The sequence below is a fragment of the Triturus cristatus genome, chromosome 2_1 (genome assembly GCF_964204655.1).
Source record: "Triturus cristatus chromosome 2_1, aTriCri1.1, whole genome shotgun sequence".
Taxonomy (NCBI): domain Eukaryota; kingdom Metazoa; phylum Chordata; class Amphibia; order Caudata; family Salamandridae; genus Triturus; species Triturus cristatus.
The window spans coordinates 990,121,048-990,146,924 of NC_140581.1; the positions used below are offsets into that span (position 1 = coordinate 990,121,048).

At 49.4% G+C, this 25,877-nt stretch overlaps 2 protein-coding genes and 2 pseudogenes across 2 annotated transcripts; all 4 read right to left on the bottom strand.

Moving 5' to 3' along the window:
• Positions 1 to 1,027: 1,027 nt before the first annotated feature.
• On the bottom strand, positions 1,028 to 1,967 carry LOC146866191 (uncharacterized; annotated as a pseudogene).
• Positions 1,968 to 4,649: 2,682 nt separating this feature from the next.
• LOC146866192 (uncharacterized) lies at positions 4,650 to 5,932 on the bottom strand. Its single transcript, XM_085640445.1, has one exon. The coding sequence runs from the start codon at positions 5,586 to 5,588 to the stop codon at positions 4,650 to 4,652; it is 939 nt and encodes a 312-aa protein (XP_085496571.1). The 5' UTR covers positions 5,589 to 5,932.
• Positions 5,933 to 8,270: 2,338 nt separating this feature from the next.
• On the bottom strand, positions 8,271 to 9,210 carry LOC146866193 (uncharacterized; annotated as a pseudogene).
• A 2,666-nt stretch (positions 9,211 to 11,876) lies between these two features.
• On the bottom strand, positions 11,877 to 13,189 carry LOC146866194 (uncharacterized). Its single transcript, XM_085640451.1, has one exon. It carries the CDS (start codon positions 12,984 to 12,986, stop codon positions 11,877 to 11,879), a length of 1,110 nt encoding a protein of 369 aa, XP_085496577.1. The 5' UTR covers positions 12,987 to 13,189.
• Positions 13,190 to 25,877: the final 12,688 nt, after the last annotated feature.

The following is a 25,877-nucleotide window of genomic DNA, read 5'->3' on the forward strand; positions in this document are numbered from 1 at the left end:
CTCTTTCTCCCCCTTGCAACCTGCCTGCTCACATTTTCGAAAAAACCTGGACCCTTCCTTTTACCCATTCCTACCATTCCTCTGTGGACTCAAATGTGTCTTTCATGGCCTGCCACTGGGTGAGTGTCTCCCTCAGCTCTTCCTTCACCCCCTCTTTCTCCAGCAGAGAGCTATTCAGTTTCCAAGTGCCTGGACCTGTCAGGAACGTGTCTGTCAGTTCTCCTTGGAAGTGGATAGCTCTGTGGTCAGAGAAATGCACTGTCACCATTGAATGTTATCTAAACTTCACTGATTGAGAGGTACAGATGAAATCTATCCTGGAGCGCAAGGAACCATCAGGGAGACTCCAGGTGAAGTTCCTGGCGTTCGCCCCCATGGACCCAATGACATCTGTCAGGGAGGCCTCACCCACCATCTCCACCAGTAGTTTTGCATCATCATCATCCATCCATCCTTCCCCAGGCTTGGCCCCGCATCTACCAACTGCTTCTAGAATACAGTTGAAGTGCCTACCCATCAAAATTGTTCTCTAGGTGGCCTGAGGAGCTGAAACAGCTCCCATCGCTTCCCTACGTCAGAATGGCCATACACATTGATAAGTCTAACTGGCTCTCCTGCCCACGAACCGTCGACGGCAAGAGCCCTGCCGCCCTCCAGTTCGGTGACTGAGTCTATTGTGAAACGCCTTCCTCTGACTAAGGTAGCCACTCCTACAGACCTACTGCTGTTCCCTCCAGACCACAAGGAAGGCCCTAGGGTCCACTGCTTTTCTAGGTGCGTGTATGATGTTGCAAAGGGGATAGGGCATTCCTGAGTCATGTACACATCACACTCCTGGCTGACAAGAAAACTCAGAGTACTAGCACGTCTGCGCGTGTCTCTAATACTTCTGACATTTACGTAAACTAATGAAATTACCATCATTAATTTGTTTTTAAGAGTAAACTTAATACTTAAAGACTAATTATCAAGTCAAAGCAATTGGTTACAAATACAGTTGAAAGCCTACTTACAGGGCTGGTTCAGGCTACTGTTGGGTCTCCGGTGCTGGGCCTTCCTGCTCGGCAGCTGTTGCTTGCTGTTGCACAATGGCTGCTCCACACTCTTGGCTGGGCTTGGGGTCTACCTCCTCCAGGGTGACGGGCAGGTCTTGCTCTTGCTCCTCAATTGCGGTCTCCACCTCTTCTACTCTTGCTGGTGATGGGGGTGGGGACGCTTTCATGGAGTTTGCCATCTCCTTCAGCACTTTCGTCACTTGCTTGAGTTGCTCATCTGGGGTGTCTTGTTCCAGCTGCTTTTCTTCTTCCGAATCCTCAAGCCCGTGGTAGGGGTTGTGGGTGCTCACAGCTCCCTTGCTTGTTTCTTCGAAGTCCGTTGAGTGGCTCCTTTTCCTGCGCTTCTGTGTTGTCCAGGGATCTTCCTCCTGGTCCTCGGTGGCAGCTTGGGTGGGAGTCTCCATTGGCTCGCTGTGCTCACCAGGTTCAGGAATGGCAGGTGTGGTATCGTTGGGTGTCTGTAACTCCAGGACCTTGGCGGTGTCCTGGTTGGGCTTGGGTATGTTCTGTTTGGAGCCCTTCCCTCTCCCAGTCCCCCTCTCCCGCCGCGGAGCTGGGACTGGAGGCCTGGTCTTGGCCGCCTCCTCCGGTTGCTCTCTCCATGGAGGTTTGGCAGCTTGGGCGTAGGATTTGGCTCTTTTTGGGCAGTCCTTAAAGAGGTGGCCTACACCCCCACAGAGGTTGCATGGGGTTTTCTCTTTGTAGGACTTTGCCGTGTGGCCTTCTTGTTTGCAGTTCCTGCATACTTGCGCTGTGCAGTCCTTGTTTTTGTGGCCTGGTTTGCTGCACCTGTTGCATAGTTTGAGCTGCCCAGGGTAGTACAGGTATCCTGAGTCGCGCCCTAGGGAGAAGCTGGAAGGGGGGGGGGTGGATTTCATCTGGGGCCGACGGATCCTCTTTCAGCTTCACCATCACTGTCCATTTACCATCCCAGATGCCGTCACTGTCCAGGTTGTGGGAGGGTTATTTTGTCACTGTACAGTGGCGGCATGGGAAGGTTGTCAGGTCTTGGATATTGACGTGCGGGTTGCAGATGTGCACGGTCATTCTCTTAACCTCCTGCATGAGCTGGCATTCCAGGTGGAAGTCAGAAAAAGGTTTCTCCTCCCGTCATGACCAGCACATCTGCCAATACCTCCTGCAGATTTGTTCAGACATGAACGTAAGGTGCCTTTGGGTGCATCTGACATGATGCACCAGATTTCTGCTGCTGTGAACCCCATCTTCGTTACCAGCAGCTCAGTGAATATCTTCCTGCTCAGGTGCAGAGATGAAGACTGATTTGCATATGGCTGGGTCTGAACTGAGGCGGCGAAGTGAGCTAAAGAACAATGATGGATTCAACTCAGATCTGGGACTGGAAGGGAGTGTCTGAAAAGTTTCAGCGCTCCGTCCATCATCTCCTTGTGTTTGCTTTGTTCGCCCCAAGTTACAAGGGTATGCCCAGACGTGGGTCCCTTGCTCACTTTGCCACTGGATTCAAGCTAGCATGGATGAGGACGGGTGTTACCCCGAAACTGGTCCCAGGATGCTTGTTTCTGGTTCAGGGAAGACCTGGCTTGGCAGTTCGATCTGTACTATTCCCATGAGACACAGGGTCAAGACTGATTTGCATGTGGCTGGGTCTAAACTGAGGTGGCAAAGTGAGCTTAAAGACGATGATGGATTCAAACCAGATCTGTGACTGGGGGTGAGTGTCTGAAAAGTTTCAGTGCTCCATCCATCATCTCCTTGTGTTTTCTTTGTTTGCCCTAAGTTGGCAGGGTATGCCCAGACATGGGTCCCTTGCTCACTTTGCCACTGGATTCAAGCTAGCCTGGCTGATGAGGGTTGTTACCCCGAAACCGGTCCCAGGATGCTTGTTTCTGGTTCAGGGAAGACCTGGTTTGGCAATTCGATCTGGACTTTTCCCATGAGACGCAGGGTCAAGATTGATTTGCATATGGCTGGGTCTGAACTGAGGTGGGGATGTGAGCTAAAGAACGTTGATGGATTCAACTCAGATCTGTGACAGGGTGAGTGTCTGAAAAGGTTCAGCACTCCGTCCATCATCTCCTTGTGTTTGCTTAGCACTATATGGAGCCCAACCCCTTGAGTCTTTGTTAAGCCACTAGGCAATGTACTGGATAAAGTCACTCGGGCGCTGTAGAGACCCCAACCCTAGAAGTACTGTTACATTACTAGCAAGTGTTTTATGGCTGTTCTTGGGATATCAGACAGAAACTTTTCTGCTTGATGTTCCTCTGACCTCTTCTCTGAGTAGAGGTCCCCATAGAAGTCAGTCACAACCTTCCTTATGTCCTCCCTTGTGTCACAGAGGGTTCCCTCCTTATTGCGCAGTTGAACCAGAGGGGTGTGCGCAGAGTGGATTTTCTTAAAGAAGAAGGAGTTGCATTTCTCCCCCTTCTCCAAGTTCTCCACCTTGGAACGAAAATGATCTTCCTGGATTCGTCAGGAAAATGCTCGCTCAGCTCTTTCTTCACTACTTCCAGAGGGCTCATGATGTCCCATCCCGGGATTGCAGGTCGTGCAGTTCTTGCAGCTCTTGCTGTAGTCTACTGAACTCCCTCTTTCTCCCCCTTGCAACCTGCCTGCTCACATTTTCGAAAAAACCTGGACCCTTCCTTTTACCCATTCCTACCATTCCTCTGTGGACTCAAATGTGTCTTTCATGGCCTGCCACTGGGTGAGTGTCTCCCTCAGCTCTTCCTTCACCCCCTCTTTCTCCAGCAGAGAGCTATTCAGTTTCCAAGTGCCTGGACCTGTCAGGAACGTGTCTGTCAGTTCTCCTTGGAAGTGGATAGCTCTGTGGTCAGAGAAATGCACTGTCACCATTGAATGTTATCTAAACTTCACTGATTGAGAGGTACAGATGAAATCTATCCTGGAGCGCAAGGAACCATCAGGGAGACTCCAGGTGAAGTTCCTGGCGTTCGCCCCCATGGACCCAATGACATCTGTCAGGGAGGCCTCACCCACCATCTCCACCAGTAGTTTTGCATCATCATCATCCATCCATCCTTCCCCAGGCTTGGCCCCGCATCTACCAACTGCTTCTAGAATACAGTTGAAGTGCCTACCCATCAAAATTGTTCTCTAGGTGGCCTGAGGAGCTGAAACAGCTCCCATCGCTTCCCTACGTCAGAATGGCCATACACATTGATAAGTCTAACTGGCTCTCCTGCCCACGAACCGTCGACGGCAAGAGCCCTGCCGCCCTCCAGTTCGGTGACTGAGTCTATTGTGAAACGCCTTCCTCTGACTAAGGTAGCCACTCCTACAGACCTACTGCTGTTCCCTCCAGACCACAAGGAAGGCCCTAGGGTCCACTGCTTTTCTAGGTGCGTGTATGATGTTGCAAAGGGGATAGGGCATTCCTGAGTCATGTACACATCACACTCCTGGCTGACAAGAAAACTCAGAGTACTAGCACGTCTGCGCGTGTCTCTAATACTTCTGACATTTACGTAAACTAATGAAATTACCATCATTAATTTGTTTTTAAGAGTAAACTTAATACTTAAAGACTAATTATCAAGTCAAAGCAATTGGTTACAAATACAGTTGAAAGCCTACTTACAGGGCTGGTTCAGGCTACTGTTGGGTCTCCGGTGCTGGGCCTTCCTGCTCGGCAGCTGTTGCTTGCTGTTGCACAATGGCTGCTCCACACTCTTGGCTGGGCTTGGGGTCTACCTCCTCCAGGGTGACGGGCAGGTCTTGCTCTTGCTCCTCAATTGCGGTCTCCACCTCTTCTACTCTTGCTGGTGATGGGGGTGGGGACGCTTTCATGGAGTTTGCCATCTCCTTCAGCACTTTCGTCACTTGCTTGAGTTGCTCATCTGGGGTGTCTTGTTCCAGCTGCTTTTCTTCTTCCGAATCCTCAAGCCCGTGGTAGGGGTTGTGGGTGCTCACAGCTCCCTTGCTTGTTTCTTCGAAGTCCGTTGAGTGGCTCCTTTTCCTGCGCTTCTGTGTTGTCCAGGGATCTTCCTCCTGGTCCTCGGTGGCAGCTTGGGTGGGAGTCTCCATTGGCTCGCTGTGCTCACCAGGCTCAGGAATGGCAGGTGTGGTATCGTTGGGTGTCTGTAACTCCAGGACCTTGGCGGTGTCCTGGTTGGGCTTGGGTATGTTCTGTTTGGAGCCCTTCCCACTCCCAGTCCCCCTCTCCCGCCGCGGAGCTGGGACTGTAGGCCTGGTCTTGGCCGCCTCCTCCGGTTGCTCTCTCCATGGAGGTTTGGCAGCTTGGGCGTAGGATTTGGCTCTTTTTGGGCAGTCCTTAAAGAGGTGGCCTACACCCCCACAGAGGTTGCATGGGGTTTTCTCTTTGTAGGACTTTGCCGTGTGGCCTTCTTGTTTGCAGTTCCTGCATACTTGCGCTGTGCAGTCCTTGTTTTTGTGGCCTGGTTTGCTGCACCTGTTGCATAGTTTGAGCTGCCCAGGGTAGTACAGGTATCCTGAGTCGCGCCCTAGGGAGAAGCTGGAAGGGGGGGGGTGGATTTCATCTGGGGCCGACGGATCCTCTTTCAGCTTCACCATCACTGTCCATTTACCATCCCAGATGCCGTCACTGTCCAGGTTGTGGGAGGGTTATTTTGTCACTGTACAGTGGCGGCATGGGAAGGTTGTCAGGTCTTGGATATTGACGTGCGGGTTGCAGATGTGCACGGTCATTCTCTTAACCTCCTGCATGAGCTGGCATTCCAGGTGGAAGTCAGAAAAAGGTTTCTCCTCCCGTCATGACCAGCACATCTGCCAATACCTCCTGCAGATTTGTTCAGACATGAACGTAAGGTGCCTTTGGGTGCATCTGACATGATGCACCAGATTTCTGCTGCTGTGAACCCCATCTTCGTTACCAGCAGCTCAGTGAATATCTTCCTGCTCAGGTGCAGAGATGAAGACTGATTTGCATATGGCTGGGTCTGAACTGAGGCGGCGAAGTGAGCTAAAGAACAATGATGGATTCAACTCAGATCTGGGACTGGAAGGGAGTGTCTGAAAAGTTTCAGCGCTCTGTCCATCATCTCCTTGTGTTTGCTTTGTTCGCCCCAAGTTACAAGGGTATGCCCAGACGTGGGTCCCTTGCTCACTTTGCCACTGGATTCAAGCTAGCATGGATGAGGACGGGTGTTACCCCGAAACTGGTCCCAGGATGCTTGTTTCTGGTTCAGGGAAGACCTGGCTTGGCAGTTCGATCTGTACTATTCCCATGAGACACAGGGTCAAGACTGATTTGCATGTGGCTGGGTCTAAACTGAGGTGGCAAAGTGAGCTTAAAGACGATGATGGATTCAAACCAGATCTGTGACTGGGGGTGAGTGTCTGAAAAGTTTCAGTGCTCCATCCATCATCTCCTTGTGTTTTCTTTGTTTGCCCTAAGTTGGCAGGGTATGCCCAGACATGGGTCCCTTGCTCACTTTGCCACTGGATTCAAGCTAGCCTGGCTGATGAGGGTTGTTACCCCGAAACCGGTCCCAGGATGCTTGTTTCTGGTTCAGGGAAGACCTGGTTTGGCAATTCGATCTGGACTTTTCCCATGAGACGCAGGGTCAAGATTGATTTGCATATGGCTGGGTCTGAACTGAGGTGGGGATGTGAGCTAAAGAACGTTGATGGATTCAACTCAGATCTGTGACAGGGTGAGTGTCTGAAAAGGTTCAGCACTCCGTCCATCATCTCCTTGTGTTTGCTTAGCACTATATGGAGCCCAACCCCTTGAGTCTTTGTTAAGCCACTAGGCAATGTACTGGATAAAGTCACTCGGGCGCTGTAGAGACCCCAACCCTAGAAGTACTGTTACATTACTAGCAAGTGTTTTATGGCTGTTCTTGGGATACCAGACAGAAACTTTTCTGCTTGATGTTCCTCTGACCTCTTCTCTGAGTAGAGGTCCCCATAGAAGTCAGTCACAACCTTCCTTATGTCCTCCCTTGTGTCACAGAGGGTTCCCTCCTTATTGCGCAGTTGAACCAGAGGGGTGTGCGCAGAGTGGATTTTCTTAAAGAAGAAGGAGTTGCATTTCTCCCCCTTCTCCAAGTTCTCCACCTTGGAACGAAAATGATCTTCCTGGATTCGTCAGGAAAATGCTCGCTCAGCTCTTTCTTCACTACTTCCAGAGGGCTCATGATGTCCCATCCCGGGATTGCAGGTCGTGCAGTTCTTGCAGCTCTTGCTGTAGTCTACTGAACTCCCTCTTTCTCCCCCTTGCAACCTGCCTGCTCACATTTTCGAAAAAACCTGGACCCTTCCTTTTACCCATTCCTACCATTCCTCTGTGGACTCAAATGTGTCTTTCATGGCCTGCCACTGGGTGAGTGTCTCCCTCAGCTCTTCCTTCACCCCCTCTTTCTCCAGCAGAGAGCTATTCAGTTTCCAAGTGCCTGGACCTGTCAGGAACGTGTCTGTCAGTTCTCCTTGGAAGTGGATAGCTCTGTGGTCAGAGAAATGCACTGTCACCATTGAATGTTATCTAAACTTCACTGATTGAGAGGTACAGATGAAATCTATCCTGGAGCGCAAGGAACCATCAGGGAGACTCCAGGTGAAGTTCCTGGCGTTCGCCCCCATGGACCCAATGACATCTGTCAGGGAGGCCTCACCCACCATCTCCACCAGTAGTTTTGCATCATCATCATCCATCCATCCTTCCCCAGGCTTGGCCCCGCATCTACCAACTGCTTCTAGAATACAGTTGAAGTGCCCACCCATCAAAATTGTTCTCTAGGTGGCCTGAGGAGCTGAAACAGCTCCCATCGCTTCCCTACGTCAGAATGGCCATACACATTGATAAGTCTAACTGGCTCTCCTGCCCACGAACCGTCGACGGCAAGAGCCCTGCCGCCCTCCAGTTCGGTGACTGAGTCTATTGTGAAACGCCTTCCTCTGACTAAGGTAGCCACTCCTACAGACCTACTGCTGTTCCCTCCAGACCACAAGGAAGGCCCTAGGGTCCACTGCTTTTCTAGGTGCGTGTATGATGTTGCAAAGGGGATAGGGCATTCCTGAGTCATGTACACATCACACTCCTGGCTGACAAGAAAACTCAGAGTACTAGCACGTCTGCGCGTGTCTCTAATACTTCTGACATTTACGTAAACTAATGAAATTACCATCATTAATTTGTTTTTAAGAGTAAACTTAATACTTAAAGACTAATTATCAAGTCAAAGCAATTGGTTACAAATACAGTTGAAAGCCTACTTACAGGGCTGGTTCAGGCTACTGTTGGGTCTCCGGTGCTGGGCCTTCCTGCTCGGCAGCTGTTGCTTGCTGTTGCACAATGGCTGCTCCACACTCTTGGCTGGGCTTGGGGTCTACCTCCTCCAGGGTGACGGGCAGGTCTTGCTCTTGCTCCTCAATTGCGGTCTCCACCTCTTCTACTCTTGCTGGTGATGGGGGTGGGGACGCTTTCATGGAGTTTGCCATCTCCTTCAGCACTTTCGTCACTTGCTTGAGTTGCTCATCTGGGGTGTCTTGTTCCAGCTGCTTTTCTTCTTCCGAATCCTCAAGCCCGTGGTAGGGGTTGTGGGTGCTCACAGCTCCCTTGCTTGTTTCTTCGAAGTCCGTTGAGTGGCTCCTTTTCCTGCGCTTCTGTGTTGTCCAGGGATCTTCCTCCTGGTCCTCGGTGGCAGCTTGGGTGGGAGTCTCCATTGGCTCGCTGTGCTCACCAGGCTCAGGAATGGCAGGTGTGGTATCGTTGGGTGTCTGTAACTCCAGGACCTTGGCGGTGTCCTGGTTGGGCTTGTGTATGTTCTGTTTGGAGCCCTTCCCTCTCCCAGTCCCCCTCTCCCGCCGCGGAGCTGGGACTGGAGGCCTGGTCCTGGCCGCCTCCTCCGGTTGCTCTCTCCATGGAGGTTTGGCAGCTTGGGCGTAGGATTTGGCTCTTTTTGGGCAGTCCTTAAAGAGGTGGCCTACACCCCCACAGAGGTTGCATGGGGTTTTCTCTTTGTAGGACTTTGCCGTGTGGCCTTCTTGTTTGCAGTTCCTGCATACTTGCGCTGTGCAGTCCTTGTTTTTGTGGCCTGGTTTGCTGCACCTGTTGCATAGTTTGAGCTGCCCAGGGTAGTACAGGTATCCTGAGTCGCGCCCTAGGGAGAAGCTGGAAGGGGGGGGGGTGGATTTCATCTGGGGCCGACGGATCCTCTTTCAGCTTCACCATCACTGTCCATTTACCATCCCAGATGCCGTCACTGTCCAGGTTGTGGGAGGGTTATTTTGTCACTGTACAGTGGCGGCATGGGAAGGTTGTCAGGTCTTGGATATTGACGTGCGGGTTGCAGATGCGCACGGTCATTCTCTTAACCTCCTGCATGAGCTGGCATTGCAGGTGGAAGTCAGAAAAAGGTTTCTCCTCCCGTCATGACCAGCACATCTGCCAATACCTCCTGCAGATTTGTTCAGACATGAACGTAAGGTGCCTTTGAGTGCATCTGACATGATGCACCAGATTACTGCTGCTGTGAACCCCATCTTCGTTACCAGCAGCTCAGTGAATATCTTCCTGCTCAGGTGCAGAGATGAAGACTGATTTGCATATGGCTGGGTCTGAACTGAGGCGGCGAAGTGAGCTAAAGAACAATGATGGATTCAACTCAGATCTGGGACTGGAAGGGAGTGTATGAAAAGTTTCAGCGCTCCGTCCATCATCTCCTTGTGTTTGCTTTGTTCGCCCCAAGTTACAAGGGTATGCCCAGACGTTGGTCCCTTGCTCACTTTGCCACTGGATTCAAGCTAGCATGGATGAGGACGGGTGTTACCCCGAAACTGGTCCCAGGATGCTTGTTTCTGATTCAGGGAAGACCTGGCTTGGCAGTTCGATCTGTACTATTCCCATGAGACACAGGGTCAAGACTGATTTGCATGTGGCTGGGTCTAAACTGAGGTGGCAAAGTGAGCTTAAAGACGATGATGGATTCAAACCAGATCTGTGACTGGGGGTGAGTGTCTGAAAAGTGTCAGTGCTCCATCCATCATCTCCTTGTGTTTGCTTTGTTTGCCCTAAGTTGGCAGGGTATGCCCAGACATGGGTCCCTTGCTCACTTTGCCACTGGATTCAAGCTAGCCTGGCTGATGAGGGTTGTTACCCCGAAACCGGTCCCAGGATGCTTGTTTCTGGCTCAGGGAAGACCTGGCTTGGCAATTCGATCCGGACTGTTCCATGAGACGCAGGGTCAAGATTGATTTGCATGTGGCTGGGTCTGAACTGAGGTGGGGACGTGAGCTAAAGAACGGTGATGGATTCAACTCAGTTCTGTGATGGGGTGAGTGTCTGAAAAGTTTCAGCACTCCGTCCATCATCTCCTTGTGTTTGCTTAGCACTATATGGAGCCCAACCTCTTGAGTCTTTGTTAAGCCACCAGTCAATGTACTGGATAAAGTCACTCAGGTGCTGTAGAGACCCCAACCCTAGAAGTACTGTTACATTACTAGCGAGTGTTTTATGGCTGTTCTTGGGATACCATGCAGAAACTTTTCTGCTTGATCTCCCTCTCACCTCTTCTCTGAATAGAGGTCCCCATAGAAGTCTGTCTCAACCTTCCTAATGTACTGCCTTGTATCACAGAGGGTTCCCTCTTTATTGTGCAGTTGAACCAGAGGAGTGTGCGCAGAGTGGATTTTCTTAAAGAAGAAGGAGTTGCATTTCTCCCCCTTCTCCAAGTTCTCCACCTTGGAACGGAAAGTGATCCTCCCGGATTCGTCATGAAAGTGCTCGCTCAGCTCTTTCTTCACTACTTCCAGAGGGCTCATGCTGTCTCATCCCCGAAGTTGCAGGTCGTGCAGTTCTTGCAGCTCTTGCTGTAGTCTACTGAACTACCTCTTTCTCCCCCTTGCAACCTGCCTGCCCACATTCTTGAAAAAAAACCTGGACCCTGCCTTTTACCCATTCCTACCATTCCCCTGTGGACTCGAATGTGTCTTTCATGGCCTGCCACTGGGTGAATGTCTCCCTCAGCTCTTCCTTCACCCCCTCTTTCTCCAGCAGAGAGCTATTCAGTTTCCAAGTGCTTGGACCTGTCAGAAACTTGCCCGTCAGTTCCTCTTGGAAGTGTATAGCTCTGTGGTCAGAGAAATGCACTGTCACCATTGAATGTTGCCTAAGCTTCCCTGATTGAGAGGTAAAGATGAAATCTATCCTGGAGCGCAAGGAACCATCAGGGAGACTCCAGGTGAAGTTCCTGGCGTTTGCCCCAATGACATCTGTCAGGGAGGCCTTACCCACCGTCTCCACCAGTAGTTTCGCAGCATCATCCATCCATCCTTCCCCAGCCTTGGCCCCGCATCTACCAACTGCTTCTAGAATACAGTTGAAGTCCCCACCCATCAAAATTGTTCTCTAGGTGACCAGCTGTGGCCTGAGGGGCTGTAACAGCTCCCGTCGCTCGCCTACGTCAGAAGGGGCATACACATTGATAAGTCTAACTGGCTCTCATGCCCACAAACCGTCGACGACAAGAGCCCTGCCGCCCTCCAGTTCAGTGACTGAGTCTATTGTAAAACGCCTTCCTCTGACTAAGGTAGCCACTCCTACAGACTTACTGCTGTTGCCTCCAGACCAAAAGGAAGGCTCTAGGGTCCTCTGCTGTTCTAGATGCGTGTATGATGTTGCAAAGGGTATGGGGCATTCCTGAGTCATGTACACATCACACTCCTGGCTGGCAAGAAAACTCAGAGTACTAGCACATCTGCGCCTGTCTCAAATACTTCTGACATTTACGGAAACTAATGAAATTACCATCATTAATTTGTTTTTAAGAGTTAAGTTAATACTTAAAGACTAATTATCAAGTGAAAGCAATTGGTTACAAATACAGTTGACAAGGCTACTTACAGGGCTGGTTCAGCCTTCTGTTGGGTCTCTGGTGCTGGGCCTTCCTGCTCGGCAGCTGTTGCTTGCTGTTGCACAATGGCTGCTCCACACTCTTGGCTGGGCTTGGGGTCTACCTCCTCCAGGGTGACGGGCATGTCTTGCTCTTCGTCCTCAATTGCGGTCTCCACCTCTTCTACTCTTGCTGGTGATGGGGGTGGGGACGCTTTCATGGAGTTTGCCATCTCCTTCAGCACTTTCGTCACTTGCTTGATTTGCTCATCTGGGGTGTCTTGTTCCAGCTGCTTTTCTTCTTCCGAATCCTTAAGCCCGGAGTTGAGGTTGTGGGTGCTCACAGCTCCCTTGCTTGTTTCTTCGGAGTCCGTTGAGTGGCTCCCTTTCCTGCGCTTCTGTGTTGTCCAGGGATCTTCCTCCTGGTCCTCGGTGGCAGCTTGGGTGGGAGTCTCCATTGGCTTGCTGCGCTCACCGGGCTCAGGGATGGCAGTTGTGGTATCGTTGGGTGTCTGTAACTCCGGGACCTTGGCGGTGTCCTGATTGGGCTTGGGTATGTTCTGTTTGGAGCCCTTCCCTCTCCCAGTCCCCCTCTCCTGCCGTGGGGCTGGGAGTGGAGGCCTGGTCTCGGCCGCCTCCTCCGGTTGCTCTCTCCATGGAGGTTTGGCAGCTTGGGCGTAGGATTTGGCTCTTTTTGGGCAGTCCTTAAAGAGGTGGCCTACACCCCCACAGAGGTTGCATGGGGTTTTCTCTTTGTAGGACTTTGCCGTGTGGCCTTCTTGTTTGCAGTTCCTGCATACTTGCGCTGTGCAGTCCTTGCCGGTGTGGTCTGGTTTGCTGCACCTGTTGCATAGTTTGGGTTGCCCAGGGTAGGACAGGTATCCTGAGTCGCGCCCTAGGGAGAAGCTGGAAGGGGGGTGGTGGATTTCATCTGGGGCCGACGGGTCCTCTTTCAGCTTCATCATCACTGTCCATTTACCATCCCAGATGCCGTCACTTTCCAGGTTGCGGGAGGGTTCTTTCGTCACTGTGCAGTGGTGGCGTAGGAAGGTTGTCAGGTCTTGGATATTGACGTGTGGGTTGCAGATGCGCATGGTCATTCTCTTAACCTCCTGCATGAGCTGGCATTCCAGGTGGAAGTCAGAAAAAGGTTTCTCCTCCCGTCATGACCAGCACATCTGCCAATTCCTCCCGCAGATTTGTTCAGACATGAACGTAAGGTGCCTTTGGGTGCATCTGACATGATGCACCAGATTTCTGCTGCTGTGAACCCCATCTTCGTTACCAGCAGCTCAGTGAATATCTTCCTGTTCAGGTGCGGAGATGAAGACTGATTTGCATATGGCTGGGTCTGAACTGAGGTGGCGAAGTGAGCTAAAGAACAATGATGGATTCAACTCAGATCTGGGACTGGAAGGGAGTGTCTGAAAAGTTTCAGCGCTCCGTCCATCATCTCCTTGTGTTTGCTTTGTTCGCCCCAAGTTACAAGGGTATGCCCAGACGTGGGTCCCTTGCTCACTTTGCCACTGGATTCAAGCTAGCATGGATGAGGACGGGTGTTACCCCGAAACTGGTCCCAGGATGCTTGTTTCTGGTTCAGGGAAGACCTGGCTTAGCAGTTCGATCTGTACTATTCCCATGAGACACAGGGTCAAGACTGATTTGCATGTGGCTGGGTCTAAACTGAGGTGGCAAAGTGAGCTCAAAAATGATGATGGATTCAAACCAGATCTGTGACTGGGGGTGAGTGTCTGAAAAGTTTCAGTGCTCCATCCATCATCTCCTTGTGTTTGCTTTGTTTGCCCTAAGTTGGCAGGGTATGCCCAGACATGGGTCCCTTGCTCACTTTGCCACCGGATTCAAGCTAGCCTGGCTGATGAGGGTTGTTACCCCGAAACCGGTCTCAGGATGCTTGTTTCTGGTGCAGGGAAGACCTGGCTTGGCGATTCGATCTGGACTTTTCCCATGAGACGCAGGGTCAAGATTGATTTGCATGTGGCTGGGTCTGAACTGAGGTGGGGATGTGAGCTAAAGAACGGTGATGGATTCAACTCAGATCTGTGACAGGGTGAGTGTCTGAAAAGTTTCAGCACTCTGTCCATCATCTCCTTGTGTTTGCTTAGCACTATATGGAGCCCAACCCCTTGAGTCTTTGTTAAGCCACCAGTCAATGTACTGGATAAAGTCACTCAGGCGCTGTAGAGACCCCAACCCTAGAAGTACTGTTACATTACTAGCGAGTGTTTTATGGCTGTTCTTGGGATACCAGACAGAAACTTTTCTGCTTGATGTTCCTCTGACCTCTTCTCTGAGTAGAGGTCCCCATAGAAGTCAGTCACAACCTTCCTTATGTCCTCCCTTGTGTCACAGAGGGTTCCCTCCTTATTGCGCAGTTGAACCAGAGGGGTGTGCGCAGAGTGGATTTTCTTAAAGAAGAAGGAGTTGCATTTCTCCCCCTTCTCCAAGTTCTCCACCTTGGAACGAAAATTATCCTCCTGGATTCGTCAGGAAAATGCTCGCTCAGCTCTTTCTTCACTACTTCCAGAGGGCTCATGACGTCCCATCCCGGGATTGCAGGTCGTGCAGTTCTTGCAGCTCTTGCTTTAGTCTACTGAACTCCCTCTTTCTCCCCCTTCCAACCTGCCTGCCCACATTCTTGAAAAAACCTGGACCCTTCCTTTTACCCAGTCCTACCATTCCCCTGTGGACTCAAATGTGTCTTTCATGGCCTGCCACTGGGTGAGTGTCTCCCTCAGCTCTTCCTTCACCCCCTCAGCTCTTCCTTCACCCCCTCTTTCTCCAGCAGAGAGCTATTCAGTTTCCAACCGCCTGGACCTGTCAGGAACGTGTCTGTCAGTTCTCCTTGGAAGTGGATAGCTCTGTGGTCAGAGAAATGCACTGTCACCATTGAATGTTACCTAAGCTTCACTGATTGAGAGGTAAAGATGAAATCTATCCTGGAGCACAAGGAACCATCAGGGAGACTCCAGGTGAAGTTCCTGGCGTTCGCCCCCATGGACCCAATGACATCTGTCAGGGAGGCCTCAGCCACCATCTCCACCAGTAGTTTTGCATCATCATCCATCTTCTTTCCCCAGCCTTGGCCCCGCATCTACCACCAGCTTCTAGAATACAGTTGAATTCCCCACCCATCAAAATTGTTCTTCAGGTGACCAGCTGTGGCCTGAGCGGCTGAAACAGCTCCCGTCGCCGCTCGCCTACGTCAGAAGGGGCGTACACATTGATAAGTCTAACTAGCTCTCCTGCCCATGAACCGTCGACAACAAGAGCCCTGCCGACCTCCAGTTCAGTGACTGAGTCTATTGTGAAACGCCTTCCTCTGACTAAGGTGGCCACTCCTACAGACCTACTGCTGTTGCCTCCATACCAAAAGGAAGGCCCTTGGGTCCACTGCTGTTCTAGATGCGTGTATGATGTTGCAAAGGGGATGGGGCAATCCTGAATCATGTACACATCACACTCCTGGCTGGCAAGAAAACTCAAAGTACTAGCACATCTGCGCCTGTCTCTAATACTTCTGACATTTACGGAAACTAATGAAATAGCCATCATTAATTAGTTTTTAAGAGTAAACTTACTACTTAAAGACTAATTATCAAGTCAAAGCAATTGGTTACAAACACAGTTGACAAGGCTACTTACAGGGCTGGTTCAGCCTTCTCTCCGGTGCTGGGCCCTCCTACTCGGCAGCTGTTGCTTGCTGTTTCACAATGGCTGCTCCACACTTGGCTGGGCTTGGGGTCTACCTCCTTGAGGATTACAGGCAGGTCTTTGTCTTGGTCCTTGATGGCGGTCTCCACCTCTTCTACTCTTGCAGGTGATAAGGGTGGGGAGGCTTCCATGGAGTTTGCCATCTCCCTCATCACTTTCGTCACTTGTTTGAGTTGCTCATCTGATGTGTCTTGTTCTGGCTGCTTTTCTTCTTCCGAATCCTCAAGCCCGGAGTAGGGGTTGTGGGTTCTCTCAGCTTTCTTGCTTGTTTCTTCGGAGTCCGTTGGGTGCCTCCTTTTCCTGCGCTCCTGTGTTGTCCAGGGATCTTCCTCCTGGTCCTCGGTGGCAGCTTGGGTGGGAGTCTCCATTGGCTCGCTGTGCTCACCGGGCTGAGGGATGGCAGGTGTGGTATCGTTGGGTGTCTGTAACTCCGGGACCTTGGCGGTGACCTGGTTGGGCTTGGGTATGTTCTGTTTGGAGCCCTTCCCTCTCCCAGTCCCCCTCTCCTGCCGCGTGGCTGGGATTGGAGTCCAGGTCTCGGCCGCCAACTCCAGTTGCTCTCTCCATGGAGGCTTGGCAGCTTGGGCGTAGGATTTGGCTCATTTTGGGCAGTCGTTAAAGAGGTGTCCTACACCCTCACAGAGGTTGCATGGGGTTTTCTCTTTGTAGGACTTTGCTGTGTGGCCTTCTTGTTTGCAGTTCCTGCAGTCCTTGCCGGTGTGGCCTGGTTTGCTGCACCTGTTGTTTGGGCTGCCCAGGGTAGTACAGGTATCCTGAGTCGCGCCCTTAGGGAGAAGCTGGAAGGGGGGTGGTGGATTCCATCTGGGGACGACAGGCCCTCTTTGAGCTTCACCATCACTGTCCATTTTCCATCCCAGATGCCGTCACTGTCCAGGTTGCGGGAGGGTTCTTTCATCACTGTGCAGTGGCGGCATAGGAAGGTTGTCAGGTTTTGGATATTGACGTGTGGGTTGTAGATGTGCACGGTCATTCTCTTAACCTCCTGCACGAGCTGGCATTCCAGGTGGAAGTCAGAGAAAGGTTTCTCCTCCCGTCATGACCAGCACATCTGCCAATATCTCCTGCAGATTTGTTCAGACATGAACGTAAGCTGGTAGGTGCCTTTGTTCTGCTGCTGTGAACCCCATCTTCGTTACCTGCAGCTCAGTGAATATCTTCCTGTTTACATGCGGAGATGAAGACTGATATGCATTTGGCTGGGCCTGAACTGAGGTGGCATAGTGAGCTAAAGAACAATGATGGATTCAACCCAGATCTGTGACTTTAAGGGAGTGCCTGAAAAGTTTCAGCGCTTCGTCCATCAACTCCTTGTGCTTGGTTTGTTCGCTCTAACTTACAGGGGTTTGCCCAGACGTGGTTCCCTTGCTCACTTTGCCACTGGATTCAAGCTAGCCTGGATGATGAGGGGTGTTACCCGAAACCGGTCCCAGGATGCTTGTTTCCAGTTCAGGGAAGACCTGGCTTGGCAGTTCGGTCTGGACTGTTCCCATGAGGTGCAGGGTCAAGACTGATTTGCATATGGCTGGGTCTGAACTGAGGTGGCGACGTGAGCTAAAGAACGATGATGGATTCAACCCAGATCTGTGACAGGGAGTGAGTGTCTGGAAAGTTTCAGTGCTCCGTCCATCATCCTCCTTGTGTTTGCTTAGCACTATATGGAGCCCAACCTCAGGAGTCTTCGTTAAGCCACCAGTCAATGTACTGGATAAAGTCACTAAGGCGCTGCGGAGACCCCAACTCTAGAAGTACTGTTTTTGCTAGGTAAGCGCCGCGATACTGATGCTGCTCCTGTTAGAATTTACATGCTGCTACTAGCGCGAGTATAGCGCTTTTTAAATGCGGAAATAATTAATTAATTTGCACTTTTAAAATTTTTCGAAGGGTCCCGTTTTCTGGTGGGGTTTGAGTTAGGATATACCCACACTCTAATCGGAGATTGCACCGCTGTTGAGCGGGTCTTTAGCTGCTTTCTTGGGTTCTTGGGGCGGGAGCCATCTTGGGGGAGGAAGCGCTGCTTTGGGACGCCATTGTGGTTGACAGCCTAGTTGCTGCCTGGCCACCTTGCACGCTCGAGGCTACTTAACCCTGCCACCATGCAGGCGCGCAGCGTATGCGCGCAGCGTGGGCGCGCCGGAGGCTCGCCAGAGGCAAGCCCATCTGTGCCCATCAGGGACCAGACGGGACCCGGGGCCACGACCCCTGGTTCTCGCTTGGTATACACCAGAGGTGAGTTGGAGTCTTTGAACACCTGCAATTTTGATATTAGCCCAGATTGTGTTGACATTCTTGTGCGTGAGAGAATCTTGTCCGCCCCCACTCCCCAGCCGGGTCGTAAGGTTATGAGTCAGGCCCGCGGCTTACGCTTTGGCCTCCTTAACACACGCTCCCTGCAACGACATAATTTAGAGGTGTTTACCCTTCTTGAAGAAGGAGAACTAGATCTCCTGGGACTCACCGAGACATGGTTAGAGGATTCCTCTATGCCGGATCTCGTCGCCTCCCTACCATCCGACTTTTCGGCACTTTTCTACAATAGATCTGGAGCCAAGAGGGGGGGAGGTGTTGCCCTCCTGTACAACTCACGCCTATTGGTTGAAAGGGTCTTGACGGAAAATTTGGCAGGCGCGGAAGTGATGGGCGTTAAGTTGCAATCAGGGACGGATTGTCTGCTGATTCTGTTAGTCTATCGCCCTCCGTGGACCTTGCCTGATTTCCCTGACTTGTTCATAAGACTGGCCCAGGACATTCGCTCAAGATATGACAAGGTAATGATAATGGGGGATTTTAACTACCATTGGGAGAAGGTCCCAAAAGATGGTCAGGCGTTACAGATCGATGAGGCGTTAACCTCATTAGATCTGGTTCAACAAGTAAGAGGCCCAACACATGCTAAGGGACACACCCTAGACTTGGTGTGGACGACAGTTCCTGTCCAGGACATGGCTGCGGCTCTGCCATGCGTATGGTCTGACCACCACTTGGTGAGAGGCAAGGTTTTGGCGGACAGACTGAAAACAACAACCAAAGGAGGATGGAAGGCAGTTAGGAAGTGGAATAAGTTTGATGGGGATAAAATGATAAATTTACTTCGCACCAACCCCCCTGCCAACAATTGCCCCCTCAACCCAGAGGCCCTCTGTGGGGCACTCATGGACAAACTTCAGAATGCCACAGACAAAGTTGCACCAATCTGTAGGGTGAACCGTACGGATAGGAAACGAGGGGCCCCGTGGTATAATGACTTACTCAGAGCTCAGAAACGTGGGCTACGCAAACTGGAAAGAACCTGGCGGAAAAACTACAGTCCTGACTCTCGTAGTAACTATCTACGGGCTCTCGCTGGTTATAAGCAAGCGATTATAGCCAGGAAGTCCGAGTTCTACGAGGAGAGGATTTCTACGGCCACGAACCCTCAGAAAGAAGTCTTCCGAGTCCTCACGGAGCTCAGGAAGAACAAGGAACAGCCCCCGGACTTTAGTCAGGAGGACTGTCAGAAGTTCCAGGATTTCTTCACCAACAAAGTCATTGATTTGGTCACTGAAATTACGGCAACCTCGCAAATTGACTGTCCACCGGTGGATATCCCAGCCATACTGCCAATTATAATCCCGCTCTCTAATCTACCCTTAATTACAAAGGAGAGTTTAGTCTCCCTCACGGGACGGGTCAAGTCCGGCTCTAGGGCGGATCCATGCTCACCTGAAGTCTTCAAACTCGCACTCCCGGGCATTGAGGATGACGTGCTGAGTCTCCTGAACCTCTCTCTACAAACTGGTCAAGTGCCATCTGCCTTCAAGGAAGCCCGTCTGATTCCCTTGCTAAAAAAACCGGGGGCAGACGCAAAATGTCTGAAGAACTTCAGACCAATTTCCCAGTTACCATTCTTGGCGAAGGTCCTGGAGCAGCATGTCCTTATCACCCTTTCAGAACATCTGGAAAGCAACACGCTGCTAGAGCCGAATCAAGCAGGCTTCCGTGCGAATCACAGCACGGAGCTGGTTATGTTGTCAATCGTAGACGAACTTAGGAACAGAGCAGACAAGAAAATCCCGGGGGCCCTGGTGCTGTTGGACCTCTCCGCGGCATTTGATACCGTGTGTCATGAACAACTACTGTCGCGGATGAGGGACTTCGGCATTCAGGGCATAGCACTGGCATGGTTCACATCCTTCCTTAAAGGGAGGACGCAGAAAGTGCAATTAGGTGACATGCTCTCTACCGCAACCTCGATCACTTGCGGAGTCCCACAATGGTCTGCTCTGTCACCCCTATTGTTCAATATATACCTACAGCCTTTGATTCGAATGCTTAATCAAATGGACTGTCAGGTATATAACTACGCAGACGACACCCAGATCATTATCCAGCTGGAGGATAGCCAGAATGCCTTTACCAGACTGCAAAACATTCTGAGAAGTACAGCTAACTGGATGTCCGGCAACACCCTAAAAATCAACCCGGACAAAACCGAGGTGTTGCCGATTACCATCGCTGGCAACCCTTGGTGTGACCGTTTCTGGCCTGGGGAGTTGGGCACGCCTCCAGAACCGGCTGAGGTGGTTAAGAGCCTGGGCATCCAGGTGGACAGCAAGCTGTCCATGAAAAAGCAAGTCACAGCTGTGGTGGGCTGCTGCGTCGGCCTCCTTCGCCAACTCAGGAAAGTTTCCCCGCTGCTCTCTTTTTCCACCCTAAGGAGCGCGGTTTCCGCAATGATTTTGGCTAGGCTGGACTATGGCAATTCATTGTATATAGGACTCCCACAGGGCCTCTTAAACAGAATGCAGACGGTCATGAACGATGCTGCCAGGCTCATTTTCAAGAAACCAAGGAGTACCCAGGCATCCCCCCTCCTGCGGGAACTCCATTGGTTGCCAGTTAGGCAGAGGCTAATGTTCAAGGGGCTCTGCATTGTACACAAAGCGCTTCATGGCAGAGCACCCACCTATCTGAAATCTCGCCTGTCCCTTTACAAACCAGGGAGGGTGCTTAGATCTGCTGATTCCATATATCTGGTTCAGCCACGCTGTAGACTGACCACTGTGGGTGGGCGTGCTTTCTCACATACTTTGCCAGCTATGTGGAATAAACTACCGCTGAAACTCCGCAATGAAAAGAAACTAATGCCCTTCCGCAAGCAATTAAAAACTGTGCTTTTCCAGCAAGCGTGGGGTGGCCGCTAAATTTTAATCTGATGCATCTTTTTATTGTATAGCTGATCCTAACAAAGCGCTTAGAGACCCCTGGGTTATAGTGCGCTATACAAGTCACAAGAAATAAATAAATAAATAAACATTACTAGCGAGTGTTTTATGAGCTCCTTGCAAGAGTTAAGCAATTGGTGAGTTTGCTGTATGGAGTGACATAGTGAATGTGCAGCCTAGGGGAATCCAGTCGAAGATCAATGTGGTTCATCAAGAAGTGGAAGAGGCTCCTTCCCACCCAGTGTGGGCAGAGTGGATGCTTTTAGATTAATGAAAGGTAAAGAGAGAGTATGCAAGATGGAACAATTAAAGCAAAAGATGTGAGTGGCTAAGAGCACGGGGGAATAGAGCCCTAAACCCTTTTATACCCTAAATGGGATGGTGCTGTAGGGAAATGCCCTATCCCTGAAGTAAATGGGTAAAAACATGGAAAGATCTTGGCTGGGGTGTCACATTGAGCGCAGACATGACTGGAGGAGTGGGCTCTAAGTTTGACACTTGTGGAAAAGAAGCAATTGCAACATAATTGAAATGCACTTTGCAGCTAGATGAAATCACATTCCCCCTCCGACCCAAAGACAAAGTGGTTGATTCCCCTCAATATTCCGACCCACAAGCAACTAACAAACAGATTTTGGTAGCTCTCAAACAAACCAGTATAGCCACTTTCACAGTGGCTTTGCTTCCGTAAGGGCAAATACTACTATGTTAGAAGTAGTCCTTTCATTTCCAATCTTCCTTTAACAGTAAACTGCTGGTAATTTTTGTTTTATGCTGTAATCTACTTTCATGTAAACTATTGAATTTTCACTAAGGTATTGTCAAGACATGTTTGGCTTCCATTGAAGTTGTTCAGAGGAACTCTACCTTCTTAGGTGGTGCTGAGTTGTGAGCTCTGCAGAACAGATCAAATGTCTAGACATCTCTTACTGGAAGGGAACAAACCCTTGGTACAAACCACTGGCCAGGAGCTTTAATCTGTGCTGGATGAGCGGCTCCTCTGTTAGAAGAGGTATCTGGGTATTTGAGTGCTACATAAAAATTCAAGTGCTAAAAGTCTGCATCATCAAACACGGTTGAGTTCCCACAAACAGCTTTTACAGAAATAAAATATGTCAGGAAAGTACCCTAATATAAATGTAACTGTTTACATGAATGAAGATTACCTCATTTAAAATTGGTCAGAATTTGACTGTTAAATAAAAATTTAAAATGAAATGAAGATGCAAGGACTGCATCTGCCATAATCCTATGAAAAGTTCATTGCTGCTTTGTTTGCGTTTTACCACTATCTGTTACTGTTTTGACATTAGCAATCAACCCCTTCGCTGCTGCGGACATTCCGCTGCAGCGCTGGGGGGGGGCAGGGGGGCAGCGCGGCGGGCCTGTGCTCATGACGGAGCCGCTCCGTACTTCCGAAGTGAAGTTCGTGCAGAAGGGTCTAATTATGAAACTGCTGCACTGTTTGTGTCCAGATCTAAGTTCGACATGTTTCAGCCCTAAGGAAGTACAGGTAGACAGTTTTAGCAGACTAAAATAAATGGCAAATCTTCATAATACTGCAGAAGCACATATGTTAAAAGGGCAAATCTTTGTGTGTCAACTGTAATTTGTTTTTGGTCTGTTTGTGAATAGTGTAATGGTGGTTGTGTCATCAATGCTCCAATCACACCTTTTACTAAATGTGGTCACTTTTAAATCTTGTGCGTTTTAATATGTCTCATAAATCATGTTCAGAAAATAGAGAGAATAGGTCTTGGGTCATGATCCTAATAAGGTACTACTGTGCGGGTATTAAGAGGAGTGAGTCATCAGTATGGTTCACATGCTCGTTAATGCCCTCTTATGTCAGCCGCGTGTTGGGCTTGTACATCTGTAATGCGTTTGGAAAAAGAAACTAAACTTTCTAAACAAGTTACAGCACCCCTTCGCACAATGAATTGCTACATCGCTAACGGGCTTGTGATTTGCCCGAAACTAAGCAGGTTCAGGGGCCCCTTCACGTAATAAATTGTGAATTACAAAGATATATCGCTAATGAGCCCGTGTAGAGCCCGAAGGGAGGAGAAGAGCGTCTTATTGGCTCACACGCTCATTAAAGCAATCGAATGGCAGTCGGGTGTCATACTAGTGCATTTATGAGACGCTTGTGACAATTAAAGAGACTAAACATCCCTTCATGCAATGGGTTAAAAATGAAACGAGTACATCGCTAACAGACTCGTGTATTGCCCGGAGGGAGTGTGATGTTAGTATTATGTATAGATACCCTTCGGGAAGATAGAGAATGGTGTCTTAAGGGTTCATTGAGAAAAGTAATAAATGGTAGGTGGTACCTTTTCGTAGTTCAGATTTGGGCCTCTGTGGGGCCGCCGAGAGCGCGAAGCCTAATATGGTTTCAAGTGATAAAAAAGAAGAAGAAGAAGAACATAGTGCTGTCAAAAGTTACTCTGCGTCGATTATACTTTACGTGTCTTCCAATTGACGGAGGCATTCCCGCGTTGTCCATACCTCCTCTGTGGGCTAGACACGACTTGTGCTGGCGCTGATCTCCGGAACCCGATTGGGGCGGGATCCCATGTGAGCTCAGAATATTGCATTGGAGCGTATGGAAATAGAAGAGAGACTTTAAGAGGTCTAATGAGTGTCGGTGCTTTCTAATTTGCGCTACAGTGATGTTTAGTTTTATCAAGAAAATGTATAAATAAATAAAATCTTGTCAGTCTAGTGACTATAGGGAAATATATAATTGTCACTAGAGGAGGATAGCTTTTCTTGTATTAGAAGCGGTGGATGTATACAATGAGTTTTAATTGTGAGGCCCAATGATGGCTGGTTTTTTGCGTGTCATTAGGAAGATTGTGTTCCTGAGGGTGAGGTAATGGACAAAGGTTTTTGTGGAGTACAGATTGTCCTATCAATCATTTAATGCTCAGCCAGGGGATATTATAGTTAAGGCCCACAGTTTCGGTTTTGAGACGGTGTTTTAAAGCACACAATATAACAAGGTACATTTACTAAACATTTGCACTGGGTTTGCATCACAAAAGTGACTTAAAATGGCACTAACTACTGATTTGCTTTACTTTCCAGAGCAAAACATTATTTGCACTGGGATGCAGGCCTAAAGTGGTGCAAAGTACTGCTAGCACTGCTCTGCGTCAAGGGGGCATACCATAGGTGGTACATGGGTGTTCCTGTGCAGTCACCCATGTTTTCTATGCAAAGCCCAATCTGCTAACATTTGGAGATGGGGCTTTGAGCCAAGAAATAACACCCCTTTGAGGCTGGTGTTAATTTGTAGAACGTTTTTATTACTCAAGACTTTTCCTACTTTATATGTGTGCTGTATAGTACATATACAAAGTGAGAAATTGTTAAATAATATCTAAACATAGCATTTTGAACTGGAAGTTTACCCTGTCAGTAGAAAACCTGTGCTAGATATCATGCACATACCTGTGCACTATGGTGCAATGGTGTTTGTTTTGGCGCATGACAGCATAGTGTGCACATATTTGTAGATATGGCTCTACTCTTTTCCTTTCGCGATGCGTAGCAACTTTAGGTGCTGCCTTGCATAATAAAATACTCCACCTTGACCTTCATGTTAGAGAGATAGTTAAAATTGGCAGATACCAACTAAACAAGATTTGTAAGATGGCTATTCAAGCACTAGTTATCTGGCACATTGTCTATGGTAATGCACTAGTGACAGGTCTAGCCAGATGAAGCCTGGGGTTTCTCAAAGTGGCACTTCATGTGACAGCATTTGTGGACTCTAATACAAAAAGATAGGAGCACCTGGCACCTGCTAGGGTGGCTTCCGTTCGAAATCTGTTCCCTCTATTAAACAGCAGAAAATCTATTCAAGACAGTCTCTGGACCTCTGAATATCTCTCATATACTCCAGGCTTACCTCTGTTAGAGAACCCTAAGATAAGATAAGCACTGCACAAGACTCTCCCAACTTTAAAACACACAGCAAAACACATCTAAGAAATTCATCTAAGATCTGAAATCTTCTAAAACTTTACCAGGCCTCCGCGATTTCTCTGTTGAAGAGAGCTCTCCCAACAATTTCTTGCCTCCTTGCGCAACCAACCTGAGATTATCCTCTCAAGCACAGGTTAACCGTCTCCATTCCATATACGGACAAGTTACCTTGAGCATTTTCTTGGCTACACCAATGTCTAAGCAATTTGCAACAATTTTGCCTTCTCCAACCTTGTGGGCCAGTTTTACTGATCGGTTAAATGGTGCAGTCGAAATGGTCTTACTCTACCAGTGAAGAAAGTGAAATTGTGTTTACATCACTACGCATGTTTGCCTAAAATTTGTAAAGTTGATAGTTTTCTTGCTATTGTGTGCAATATGTTGTAAGATACACTGCCCTGGAGAGTTGTAACAACTTAGTCTGTTTTAGGTATAGCCTAACCCTTGTAAAGAACACCAACACCCCACATGCACTATTGTGATTGTACTATATCAAACATTAAGTAAATACATTTCAAAACCTTACCATTTGCTGCTACTGTCACTCAACAATTCCTGAAGGAGTTGGCAGGTTGACTTAAGTGGTTTCAAAACACCTCCTTGTGTGTGTCAGATCTTGCTGTGGCGTGCTCAACCTCTGAGCTCACTGTAATCTAAACTCGAAACTGACAGATGATTTAAGAACCATGAGTGCTATTATTGTTGTACTTGTTCCTTAATGTTATAATTTTCTGGCAAGAAAACATAAACCTGAGCATTCCTGTGGCAGGATAGAAAAAAGGCAAGGAAAAAGGTAATTTTTTATTGCTACATCACAGATTCAATTGTTCTGAAAGTTTCCTATTAAATGATTTTGCTGAACTTTAAGGTGTTCTCAACTCTAAGGCCCTCATTTAGATAGTGGCAGGTGGCCCATCAGGTCAGTGGAGGCTTAGGGCTCTGCTCCACACGGTGAGGTCCACCCAATAGATTTAGAAATGTATGCCTGCCCAAGGGGAATCGTTAATCTTTCGTTTTCTGACAACTGTGTAGTGGTGGCTACTCAAAGTTTTATGTGAG